Source organism: Crinia signifera, chromosome 1 (genome assembly GCF_055691185.1).
Source record: "Crinia signifera chromosome 1, ASM5569118v1, whole genome shotgun sequence".
Classification (NCBI taxonomy): domain Eukaryota; kingdom Metazoa; phylum Chordata; class Amphibia; order Anura; family Myobatrachidae; genus Crinia; species Crinia signifera.
In genome coordinates this window covers 481,030,581-481,043,899 of record NC_139217.1, presented here as the reverse complement: position 1 = coordinate 481,043,899, position 13,319 = coordinate 481,030,581, and the positions used below count along the sequence as shown (strand labels likewise).

The 13,319-nt window shown below is 52.3% G+C and overlaps 1 protein-coding gene across 4 annotated transcripts in view; it reads left to right on the top strand.

Annotated features, from left to right (window-relative positions):
- Positions 1 to 13,319, top strand: part of TAF1C (TATA-box binding protein associated factor, RNA polymerase I subunit C) — a 105,748-nt gene that overhangs the window by 42,040 nt on the left and 50,389 nt on the right. For all 4 annotated transcript variants that reach the window (XM_083155500.1, XM_083155503.1, XM_083155501.1 and 1 more), the window contains exon 7: positions 12,133 to 12,371. In XM_083155500.1, the coding sequence (XP_083011626.1) occupies positions 12,133 to 12,371 (239 nt within the window). The remainder of the gene's footprint in view (positions 1 to 12,132; positions 12,372 to 13,319) is intronic.

Genomic DNA, 13,319 nt, shown 5'->3' with positions numbered 1-13,319 from the left:
CCGCTCGGTCCTGCATTCGATGGTCTGCGACCATCGAATGATGGGGGAGGTTCCCAGAGATGGAGGAGGTGTATACATGAGAAATACACTCATGCTCCGTGCGGTCAGCGGCTTACTGCATTCGGACGGAGTGAGCAATCCGTATGGAAGGCGGGGTTTAGGACGCACGGTCCTGGCCGCATATTCGGCTCCGGCCGCACAGACCAGAATAAGGCCCATTATTATGAATCACCCTGAGTTTGGTCGGAAATATCATTGAGTATTTAAGGTTTTTCTCTTGAAGTCGTTTTTTGACTTCAGTAAACTTGGCTCTCTCCTTTTGGACTTCAAGGGCAAAATCAGGGAACACAGAGATTCTGACGCCATTATAGTCCAGTGGCCCCTTTACTCGTACACACTTTGCATCTTTGATCAATTCTCATACACGGGCACAATTCTCCAATACCATCTAAAAGTATACAAGCATGGTTATCTTTATCTCTTATATATTTAGCCAGATCTGTCACTCAACCCCTGTGTAGAACAGTTTCACTTTCATGTGTATGACGTTCCACCCCCTTGACATCACCTCCCCCCGCCCAGCCAGGGCTACAGTACACGCCCACCATCCACCATTACTCCACAGCCACCATTACTCCTGCACATCCCTACCCTCTGCCAGGACCCCCACGACCCCCCCTCCCGCGATTTGCGGAACCCCCGTGACCCCCCCTCCCGCCATTCGCGGGACCCCGCTTTCCACCCTCCCGTGATTCGCGGTACCCCCGCGAACCCCCCCCTCCCGTGATTCGCGGTACCCCCGCGAACCCCCCCCTCCCGCGATTTGCGGGACCCCTGCGACCACCCCGGTATCCGGACTATTGTTAGACAGCAATTACATCGACACCATTAGTTCGACAGCTCAATAGGTCGACATGGTTTTAGGTCGACATGGTTTTAGGTCGACAGCTCATTAGGTCGACAGCTCATTAGGTCGACATGTTTTTAGGTCGACACTGCCATTAGGTCGACAGTGTCTATGTCGACAGTCAAAAGGTCGACATGGGTTTTTTCACTGTTTATTGAGCCGACATGTGCCGACAGGCGGTATTTCATGCCCTACTTACTATCCACTAGGGCGTGGTGGGAGAATAAAATAGTGTGCCGAACGCAGCGAGGCACCGTGCCCGAAGCATAGCGAGCGGCTGCGGTACACTTCAAACTGTGTCCATGTCGACTGTGTCGACATTTCGGCCAAAAAAACAGTGAAAAAACCCATGTCGACCTTTTGACTGTCGACATAGACTCTGTCGACCTAATGGCAGTGTCGACCTAAAAACATGTCGACCTAATGAGCTGTCGACCTAATGAGCTGTCAACCTAATGACATGTCGACCTAATGGTATGTCGACCTAAAACCATGTCGACCTAAAACCATGTCGACCTATTGAGCTGTCGAACTAATGGTGTCGATGTAATGGCTGTCGATGTAAGTGCTGTCTAATATCCGTCCCAGACCCGACCTCCGCGACCACCCCCTACCGCGAAACGCGGGACCACCGCGACCCTCCCGCAAATCGCGGGACCCCAGCGACCCCTCCCGCGATTCGCAGGACCCCTGCATCCTCCCGCGATTCGCGGGACCCCTGCGACCCCCCCTCCCGGCATTAAAAGGGCCCCCCGCGATCCCCCCTCCCGCGATTCACGGCACCCCCCCCCCTACTGTGATTTGCGACCCCCCTCCCGCAATTCGCGCCGCCCCCTCCCGCGATTCACGGAACCCCCCGTAGCGCCCCCCTCCCGCGATTTGCGGGCCCCCTCGGCACTTCTCGCGATTTGCGACCGCCCCCTAATTCACACATTCGGGGACCCCACCACCCGCGATTCATGCCCCCCTCACGCAATTCACGGCACCCCCCACACCCCCCTTCCTGCGATTCGCAACCCCCCACGACCCCCCCTCCCGCGATTCACGAAACCCCCCGTAGCGCCCCCCCTCCCGCGATTTGCGTGCCCCCTCGGCACCTCTCGCGATTTGCGACCGCCCCGTAATTCACACATTCGGGGACCCCCCCTCCCGCGATTCATGCCCCCCTCACGCAATTCACGGCACCCCCCATACCCCCCTTCCTGCGATTCGGAACCCCCCCACGACCCCCCCTCCCGCGATTCATGCCCCCTCCCGCGATTCACGGACCCCCGCACCACCCCCCTGCGCCCACCCTCCCTTGATTCACGCCCCCCTCATGCAATTCACGGCAACCCCCCACACCCCCCCTCCTGCGATTCTCAGCACCCCCACGACCCCCCCCCCCCCTCCTGCGATTCATGACCCCTCCCGTGATTCACGGACCCCCGCACCACCCCCCCTTGACTCACGGCACCCCACGCGCCCCTCCCGCAATTCACGGACCTCCGCAACCCCCCCTCCCGCAATTCACTAACCCCGACAACCCCCCTCCCGCAATTTGCGGACCCCCCTTCCCACGATTCAAGCCCCCCCGCGCCCCCGATTTGCAGACCCCCGCCCCCTCCCGCTAACCGCGGATCCCCACACACCACCCCCCCTCCCGCAATTTGCAGACCCCCCAGACCCCCTTCCGGCAATTCCACCCCCCAGCGGACCACCGCGGCCCCCGCTCCCGCATTTCACGTACCCCCGTGACAATGGGGGATCCTGTACCACCACAAGCAGGTACCGCCCCTAGGTGGGAAATCCGGCCCTGGCTGCCGCACTGCAGGTTTCCCCACTGCCCTCTGCACCAGCGCCACAACTTTTATCAATGTCTTGCCCACATACCACTATTATACAGCCTCCTGCTCTCATGCACGCTCACTCCCTCCCAGTGGGAGGAGACGCTCACCCACTGCCCGGAGCTGCATACTGTCCCCCACCCTCCTCCAGTTCTAGGGATGCCCATCGACCATCAATGATTTTCAAATAATCGATGGTTTATGGCCGATGTTGAATACTTTTGCCATCAATGTGGGAGGACACTGCCCTGCCTCCTGTTCTCCTGCCCCGTAACTTCCGCCAGTGGAGACCCGCTCACCCTGTGTTGCCCACATTCCCCTATCATGCTTTACCGCCCAGCCTCCTGTTCTCATGCACCCTAACTCCCACCCAGTCGGAGGAGACACTGACTCCTGTATTTCTGTGCTGCCACGCTGGACCCTCACCCACTGGCAGAAGCTGCACAGTGTCCACCACCCTCTTTAGTCCCCCGTATGCCCACACACCCCTATCACTACCCAGCTTCCTGCTCTCCTGAACCGTAACTTCCACCACTGGGTAATCGCTGACGCTGTGTTGCCCACATACCCCTATCATGCCTCATATCCCAGCCTCCTGCTCTCATGCACCCTAACTCCCACCCAGTAGGAGGAGACACTGACTCAGGGCCACCGTCCGGTACTCCTGTGCTGCCACGCTGGACCCTCACCCACTGCCAGAAGCTGCAATACAGGGCATCTTTCATACAATTCTAACCATATTTCTCACAATACAAATGTTCACAAATTAAGGGACGTAGCCCCTTACGCCGGTGTTAAGAGCGCCCGTAGGGCGCGATGAATCACCTAGTTTCATATATATATTTGGTACATTTTATTATTTATTTATTATTATCATTATACTAATATTCTTCAATCCCTTCATAATTTCTTCTTTAATTATTTGTAATCCCAACATCTCATTCATCTCCAAACACAGAATCCTGAACATACATCGGCTAATTCTCTTTCCAATTTACAGCATACACATTGGCGTGTGTGCACTCAATCTACACATATTATCATTGTCACTATGTTATACATTCCCTATGGCCGTTTATCTGTCTCAATTTATAAAAACTCCCCCCCCCCCTCCCTTTTTTAGCTCATAACCTTCTTCAGAAACGGTCTTACTATGATCAGATTTTTTTTGCCTTTTTCTAATGCTTCCATAATATGCCCCTCATTGATACATGCATTGGTCTATTTAACCAGGCAGAAACTGTCTCAGCTGTATTAGATACCCAATCAGCTGTATGTATGTATATATATATATATATGTATATATATGTGTATATATATATATATATATATGTATGTATGTATGTATGTATGTATATAATATATATATATATATATATATATATATATATATACGCTCCACTATGCACACACCAAGTTAGGCTTCCAGGTGATCAAGCCCACGTGGTGAAACGCGTTCTGATGCTGCACAGGCTATACCAGCTGCCTGTTCTCATGGGGAACTATTAGCCTTGACATCATTCCAGTTACCCGCAGGTGTCCTTCCCGTCCCCCTCTTCTCTGTGTGTGAGGGACACGCTGGCGGCTCATCTCTGACCTGCTCTACCCGGGTATAAGGTCAGACCTAACACCGCTTACAGCGCTTGTCCCCACACATCTCTCCTATTTGTTCTCGCAGTCTGCCGGCCAATTACCTTCACCTCCCAATCCGCTCAGTGAAGATGGGACTCCGGTGATTGATCCCGGCTACCAGCACGGCTCCTTCCCTCACTCTCTCCTCAGGGACTATACATACATATTTATATTCTGCTCATTTCTTTTCTTAATGCTATATGTTGCTAAGTGTCAGATCTATAGGTGTCCTTGCGTACAATTTCTTCCTCTGGCGCTTATTACATATCAGACACTATTGTGTTAAACTGATATACTGATAGGTGTCACAGACAATTAACAATATATTCATTATATGCGCATTTTTCCTTTGCATCTTGTAGCTTATTACACCTGATACTATTGTTGAAGTACCAGACTGATAGGGGTTATAGATAATTAATATTATATTTACTGTGTGCACACATTCTCAGCATTCTGTCACCAAACACCAAGAAACCAATAGGGAATAACCAAGCGCAGGGCACTAGTAATGGTCCCAGCTTCCGTTTGAGGGATACTCAGCCCTCAAAAAAGACAAAAAACATAGACACAAAGGTAAACGGCGCTAATGGACCACACTAATTAGTATTCAAAAAAGTATAAATTTATTAAAATACACAATGAATATATTTCTAATACAATTTTACAATACCACCGGCCAGTAGAGCGATCAAATGTGCACAACAATTAATTTCTGGCCATAAAAAATATTTAAAAAGAAAAACTTTTTTCACTAGGCTGCTCTAGGTGTGACTGAAAATCCATGGTTCTGTAAGAATAAATCTTATAAGTGCCCAATTAGGCTGTTGCTTCATCAGCCGCTGACCAGGAGAAGGCGGGGAAACGCGTCATCATACGTCACTGCACGCTTCCGCAAACAAGCAAGACCACGTGAGCCGGGGAGACTTTTGCCGGAGCAGGGAGTCCTAGAAAGGGCTGCACTATCGGGAAGACCAGCAGCCGGGGACCCGCTCCAGGCCAGCGAACTCTCACCCAAAAGTGGATTATAAATTGCTGTACTCGCTTGGAAGCCTAAGTATTATTTTACTCAATCTACATATGCTGCTATGCCTGAGTGAATGAGCACTTGCAGTTTTTACAAATATGAAGTATCTATGAAGGCGGTTCCATAACCAAGCCTGTTTGTGTGACTGATTAACACGCTTGCTATCGTTATTAACATCAGTGTGTCTTAGTGAGTTTCTGGGACTGATTAACCCTAAAGTGGATGAAAAGTTACCAAGCCTCAGATTCACATTACGCAACAGCCTAATTGGGCACTTATAAGATTTATTCTTACAGAACCATGGATTTTCAGTCACACCTAGAGCAGCCTAGTGAAAAAAGTTTTTCTTTTTAAATATTTTTATGGCCAGAAATTAATTGTTGTGCACATTTGATCGCTCTACCGGCCGGTGGTATTGTAAAATTGTATTAGAAATATATTCATTGTGTATTTTAATAAATTTATACTTTTTTGAATACTAATTAGTGTGGTCCATTAGCGCCGTTTACCTTTGTGTCTATGTTTTTTTGTCACCAAACACCAGTGTGACGATCTGTTTGATTTATAGGTGTTAAGGTGCCCACACACGCACCGATGCGGGCGGTGCGATGCTGTACGATGGGGTGCGCGCTCACGCGGCACCTCATCGCACAGTACAAAACGTATGTGCTGCACATACTTTTTGTACTAGCTTTTTATAGCACAGCATCGCATGCACAAGGCATACGATGCGATGCTATGTGTGCTAGTTAAGCACAGAACGCACACCGGGATCGGTGCGTCTGTGGGCACCTTCATAGAAATTATACCAGATACCTTAATGCTTAATGTTGCCAATTGTTAGACCTATATGTGCTACTAACAACCATTAACACATTAATTACTTGCGTGTATAAATTATATATATATATATATATATATATATATATATATATATATAAATATTTTTTCCTTCTGGCACTTACTTCCCACCAGATATTATCGTGTTTAATTGATATATTAATAGGTGTCACAGGCAGTCAGCAATATATTTACTGCATGTGCAGTTTCTTTGCATTTTTTTGCTTATCACACCAGATACCATTAAACGCTAGATTGATAAGTGTTACATAATACATACAATTAATAATCCTATTATATTTTTTGTATTCTGTCATCAAATACTTATGGGACCAATTGTCAGATCAACTGGTGTTATATAAATGACACCAGAACCAGCGTGATTATCTGTCAGACAATTACCAACATACTCCCTGCAGACCATCACCAATATTCTCCCTGTATACGCTTAATCTTTATATTCTGTCGCCTAACTATATCCGATACTGGTGTGATCAATTGTTAGGCTGACAGGGGTCACAGAGTGCAGCTTATTTGTGTTATCAACTGTAATGGTGTGTACACACGGGGCAATTTCATGTGAAATCGCTAGGAATATGGTCGCTAAGCGATAAATCGCCAGCTGCGCGCTCCCGTGTGCACTGGCTAATGGTCGCAGGAACATGCTCCTGCGACCAGCGGCTTTCCCCCGGCAATCGCTGTGCCGGGAGATCAGCGTTGATCTCCTCAGCCCCGTGCCGCTGCTCCCTCCCTCCTTCCATCAGTGACATGCTGCGCTCCCTCAGCCCCGTGCCGCTGCTCCCTCCCTCCTCCCATCAGTGACATGCTGCACTCCCTCAGCCCCGTACCGCTGCTCCCTCCCTCCTCCCATCAGTGACAGTCACAGCAGCAGCGTCTGCTGCTGCTGCGCTCCCTCAGCCCCGTGCCGCTGCTCCCTCCCTCCTCCCATCAGTGACATGCTGCACTCCCTCAGCCCCGTACCGCTGCTCCCTCCCTCCTCCCATCAGTGACAGTCACAGCAGCAGCGTCTGCTGCTGCTGCGCTCCCTCAGCCCCGTACCGCTGCTCCCTCCCTCCTCACATCAGTGACATGCTGCACTCCCTCAGCCCCGTACCGCTGCTCCCTCCTCCCATCAGTGACATGCTGCGCTCCCTCAGCCCCGTGCCGCTGCTCCCTCCCTCCTCCCATCAGTGACATGCTGCACTCCCTCAGCCCCGTACCGCTGCTCCCTCCCTCCTCCCATCAGTGACATGCTGCGCTCCCTCAGCCCCGTGCCGCTGCTCCCTCCCTCCTCCCATCAGTGACATGCTGCGCTCCCTCAGCCCCGTGCCGCTGCTCCCTCCCTCCTCCCATCAGTGACATGCTGCGCTCCCTCAGCCCCGTGCCGCTGCTCCCTCCCTCCTCCCATCAGTGACATGCTGCGCTCCCTCAGCCCCGTGCCGCTGCTCCCTCCCTCCTCCCATCAGTGACATGCTGCGCTCCCTCAGCCCCGTACCGCTGCTCCCTCCCTCCTCCCATCAGTGACATGCTGCGCTCCCTCAGCCCCGTGCCGCTGCTCCCTCCCTCCTCCCATCAGTGACATGCTGCGCTCCCTCAGCCCCGTGCCGCTGCTCCCTCCCTCCTCCCATCAGTGACATGCTGCGCTCCCTCAGCCCCGTGCCGCTGCTCCCTCCCTCCTCCCATCAGTGACATGCTGCGCTCCCTCAGCCCCGTGCCGCTGCTTCCTTCCCTCCTCCCATCAGTGACATGCTGCGCTCCCTCAGCCCCGTGCCGCTGCTCCCTCCCTCCTCCCATCAGTGACATGCTGCGCTCCCTCAGCCCCGTGCCGCTGCTCCCTCCCTCCTCCCATCAGTGACATGCTGCGCTCCCTCAGCCCCGTGCCGCTGCTCCCTCCCTCCTCCCATCAGTGACATGCTGCGCTCCCTCAGCCCCGTGCCGCTGCTCCCTCCCTCCTCCCATCAGTGACATGCTGCGCTCCCTCAGCCCCGTGCCGCTGCTTCCTCCCATCAGTGACAGTCACAGCAGCAGCGTCTGCTGCTGCTGCGCTCCCTCAGCCCTGTGCCGCTGCTCCCTCCCTCCTCCCATCAAAGTGACAGCAGCAGCGTCTGCTGCTGCTGCGCTCCCCCTCCGCCCCGTAGCAGTGTCTCCTTTTCATCGCTGATGAAAAGGAGACACTGAGCAATATGATTGCTGGCAATATATTGCTAGCAATATATCGCTAGCAATCATATTGCACTGTGTGTACACAGCATTAGATTGACAGGAGTCACACAGTGCCGCCTATTTATATCTGACACACTCACTAATTATCACTCCTAGCCCCCCCCCCCCCTTTTTTTCCTCCTCCTTCCGTGTAGTAGAGACTTTCTGGTGGCGAATTTCAGCCCGGCAATGCTTCTGTATTAGGGCTGATCTCACACCACATACAGGAGTGTCCTCCTTACATTTGCTATCAATCTCTTCTCTCACCCGTGTGAAGACGTTGGGCAGCAGAAAGAATTAAGCTCTATTCACTGTACTTTTTCTTTCCCCACCTCCTTAAGGATTCCTGTGATGCTATGAACACATATATTTTTGTTCTAATTGACGGCTAATTACCATCAATGGGTATTGATGTGATTGTCTGTAACATACTTATCTTATCGAATTTTGAATTTTTGATTGTATTATTAGTGATTTATACAGACGTATCACACCCTCTGGACGTGTCACCAGCTGGACGTTAATTTAATTTGCATATTAATCTTATACATTTGTCTAAATAACACCACTAACCGCCACTGTTTCTGATACCGATATATGGTCAATATCAGTGGCTATGTTTTTTGCTCACAATATTTAAAAAAAATGTTTACTTGTTGATTAACTCTTCATGGCTATTTATTCATCATGTGATATTACAGAGTTATTACTATTTTAGAATAATTGGAATTAAAAGTTAAGTTTTATATTTACTCATTATACACCATTCCTAACAATTTAAAAGTGTGCCTCCAAAAAGGAATCCCTTTTGTGAACGGCTGCCCACCCCCTGTGGACCACCGTTTCTCCTCTTCTAAGTATATTGGTACTTGATTCCTGGGGGCACCTCCAATGTTATAAGTGTTGTATTTTGTCAACAAAATTATTTCTTTAGTTGGTTCTCTAAAAATATGTATTGATTTATGTCTTTATCCTGTGCATGATACTATCACCATTTGTCTCTTGTCTTCTCTCTCCCAACCACCTCTCCTCCCATATTCCTGGGGTCTCCTCTCTCCCAACCACCTCTCCTCCCATATTCCCGGGGTCTCCTCTCCCAACCACCTCTCCTACCATATTCCTGGGGTCTCCTCTCTCCCAACCACCTCTCCTCCCATATTCCTGGGGTCTCCTCTCTCCCAACCATCTCTCCTCCCATATTCCTGGGGTCTCCTCTCTCCCAACCACCTCTCCTCCCATATTCCTGGGGTCTCCTCTCTCCCAACCACCTCTCCTCCCATATTCCTGGGGTCTCCTCTCTCCCAACCACCTCTCCCTCCCATATTCCCGGGGTCTCCTCTCCCTTCCACCTCTCCGCCCATATTCCCGTGGGTCTCCTCTCCTCCCATATTCCTGGGGTCTCCTCTCTCCCAACCACCTCTCCTCCCATATTCCTGGGGTCTCCTCTCTCCTCCCATATTCCCGGGGTCTCCTCTCCCAACCACCTCTCCTACCATATTCCTGGGGTCTCCTCTCTCCCAACCACCTCTCCTCCCATATTCCTGGGGTCTCCTCTCTCCCAACCACCTCTCCTCCCATATTCCTGGGGTCTCCTCTCTCCCAACCACCTCTCCTCCCATATTCCCGGGGTCTCCTCTCCCTTCCACCTCTCCGCCCATATTCCCGTGGGTCTCCTCTCCTCCCATATTCCTGGGGTCTCCTCTCTCCCAACCACCTCTCCTCCCATATTCCTGGGGTCTCCTCTCTCCTCCCATATTCCCGGGGTCTCCTCTCCCAACCACCTCTCCTACCATATTCCTGGGGTCTCCTCTCTCCCAACCACCTCTCCTCCCATATTCCCGGGGTCTCCTCTCCCAACCACCTCTCCTACCATATTCCTGGGGTCTCCTCTCTCCCAACCACCTCTCCTCCCATATTCCCGGGGTCTCCTCTCCCAACCACCTCTCCTCCCATATTCCTGGGGTCTCCTCTCCCAACCACCTCTCCTCCCATATTCCTGGGTCTCCTCTCTCCCAACCACCTCTCCGCCCATATTCCCGTGGGTCTCCTCCTCCCATATTCCCGGGGTCTCCTCTCCCAACCACCTCTCCTCCCATGCTCTTGGGGTCTCCTCTCCTCCCATATTCCCAGGGTCTCCTCTCCTCCCATATTACCGGGGGCTCCTCTCCTCCCATATTCCCGGGGTCTCCTCTCCCAACCACCTCTCCTCCCATATTCCCGGGGTCTCCTCTCCCAACCACCTCTCCTCCCATATTCCTGGGGTCTCCTCTCCCAACCACCTCTCCTCCCATATTCCCAGGGTCTCCTCTCCTCCCATATTCGCAGGGTCTCCTATCCTCCCATATTCCCGGGGTCTCCTCTCCCAACCACCTCTCCTCCCATATTCCAGGGGTCTCCTCTCCCAACCACCTCTCCTCCCATATTCCTGGGGTCTCCACTCCCAACCACCTCTCCTCCCATATTCCTGGGGTCTCTTCTCCCAACCACCTCTCCTCCCATATTCCTGGGGTCTCCTCTCCTCCCATATTCGCAGGGTCTCCTATCCTCCCATATTCCCAGGGTCTCCTCTTCTCCCATATTCCTGGGGTCTCCTCTCCTCCCATACGCCCGGGGTCTCCTCTCCTCCCATATTCCCGGCGTCTCCTCTCCCAACCACCTCTCCTCCCATATTCCTGGGGTCTCCTCTCCTCTCATATTCCCAGGGTCTCCTCTCCTCCCATATTCCCGGGGTCTCCTCTCCCAACCACCTCTCCTCCCATATTCCCAGGGTCTCCTCTCCTCCCATATTCCCAGGGTCTCCTCTCCTCCCATACGCCCGGGGTCTCCTCTCCTCCCATATTCCCGGGGTCTCCTCTCCCAACCACCTCTCCTCCCATATTCCCGGGGTCTCCTCTCCTCCCATATTCCCGGGGTCTCCTCTCTCCTAACCACCTCTCCTCCCATACGCCCGGGGTCTCCTCTCCTCCCATATTCCCGGGGTCTCCTCCCCCCATATTCCCGGGGTCTCCTCTCCCAACCACCTCTCCTCCCATATTCCTGGGGTCTCCTCTCCTCCCATATTCCCGGGGTCTCCTCTCCCAATCACCTCTCCTCCCATATTCCCAGGGTCTCCTCTCCCAACCACATAATGTGTCCCAACCGTCTCCTTCCCGTTATTCCGGTGTCCTTTCTCCCCAACATTATATTTTTCTTTGTGCCTTTCTTCTGTTCCTATCTATGTAGGGGTGGCCATCGATGTGGACGTCCTTAATGATGAAACTATAAGCATCCATCAATGGTTTCGTCCATTGATGTTCATTCCCTTTTCTTTGACTAAATGTTCCAATCAGAACCGGGGGGCAGGGCTTTACGGTTGTCGGTAGGGTCGAGCTATGCTCCGAGTCCCGGCACCTTGGTCATTCTGTTTTATCGATGGAGAGAAACCATTCAGTTCTCCCTTATCGATGGCAAAAATACTCCTATATGGACCAAAATCCAGTGAGGATTATAAAACATCGATGGTTCGTCTATGTACCCCAGAATCTGTTTTGCCCCTATTACATCCCTCATATTCTCTTATATGTATTAAGTCTTGGAGAGAGACGGTAGAAGCCAAACAGCTCATAACTGCAATGTTACAGGTTGTGTTGGTTGGTACTTTATCTCTCTCCCCGTAGTCTACAGTGACTCTCTTGTATACTCTCTCTCCCATCCTGCAGTTGCCCGTCCACCTACACTAGTTTTCCCCTGCGTTCCCTCTCCCTTCTCACTGCTGACTGGATCCAGGATGTGCCACCTGTCTTACTGGCAGAGCTGGTGAATGAGGGCATGTCTGCGGAGTGGAGAAACCTGCAGTTCCAGGCCCCACTCACTGGGGGTGCTCTTTCCTGGACGTCATACCCTGGCAGATCAGATGGCTGCCTTATCTATCCATGTGGGGCAGCTGGGAACCAACTCTGTATCCTTCATGTGGGATGGCATGTAGTCCTGCCTGGGTCTGTGTATGGTCAGATAAGTGGCCTTTCTCCTTCATCCACTAGGTGTCACTGGAGTTACACTGGGGAATAGAAGGTGACCACAGGGAGCATGGGCGCTTTAAATATAAAATTAGTTTGGCCAACTCCCCCCTTCTACTCCCCCCCCCCCCCCCCCCCCCAGCAAGCAGCAAGTTTATTTTCAAGAGGACAGGCAGATAGTTGCTGCTACTATCTGCCTGCTACAAGGGAGCCTGCCGGAGGGAGCCGGCTGCTGCTACGGTTTGCGCCCTGCTCCCTGGCTGCAGAGACCACCGTCCCTGGAGATGTAGCGGGCGCCGCTCACCAAGGCGCGCACCGCGATCCTCCCCCAGCCTAACCCCCGGAGGCAGGCTGCAGCTCATGATGACTAGCAGCAGAGGTCAGGGCACAAACAAGGCGGCTTATAGCAGAGGATTCTTTTGAATCTGGCGCCATTGGAGAAGGAGCTGCCAGGCGGGGGGCGGAGCTACCGCGTGGTGCTCCCAGCAAGCCCCGGCTCTCCCCAGCGTTACAGGGTGCAGGCGGCGGCCATTTTCTTTACACTTGGCGCTGCTGGACACGCTGCTGGAGACTCTGTTACGCTTGCATGCTTTCCCAAGGCTGCAGGTTACAACATCCGTACTCTCCTGGTGACCGTCCTGCTACAGCTCTACCCGGTCTGTGAGTTACAGTGGGGGTTTATAGCTTGGTGCAGACAGTGGGTCTGTGTTAAACATTAGGACTATAGCGCTTCCTGTGTGTCTGTGTGTGTGTGTGTGTGTATATATATATATATTATACCATATCGCTGTTTAGACCCTGTGGCAGCCTCTCTTCCATCCAGTGTTTCTATCTGGATCTTCTATACCTGCTCTCCCTTGGGTGTGTGGTTGTGTGTAGATTGCTCTGTG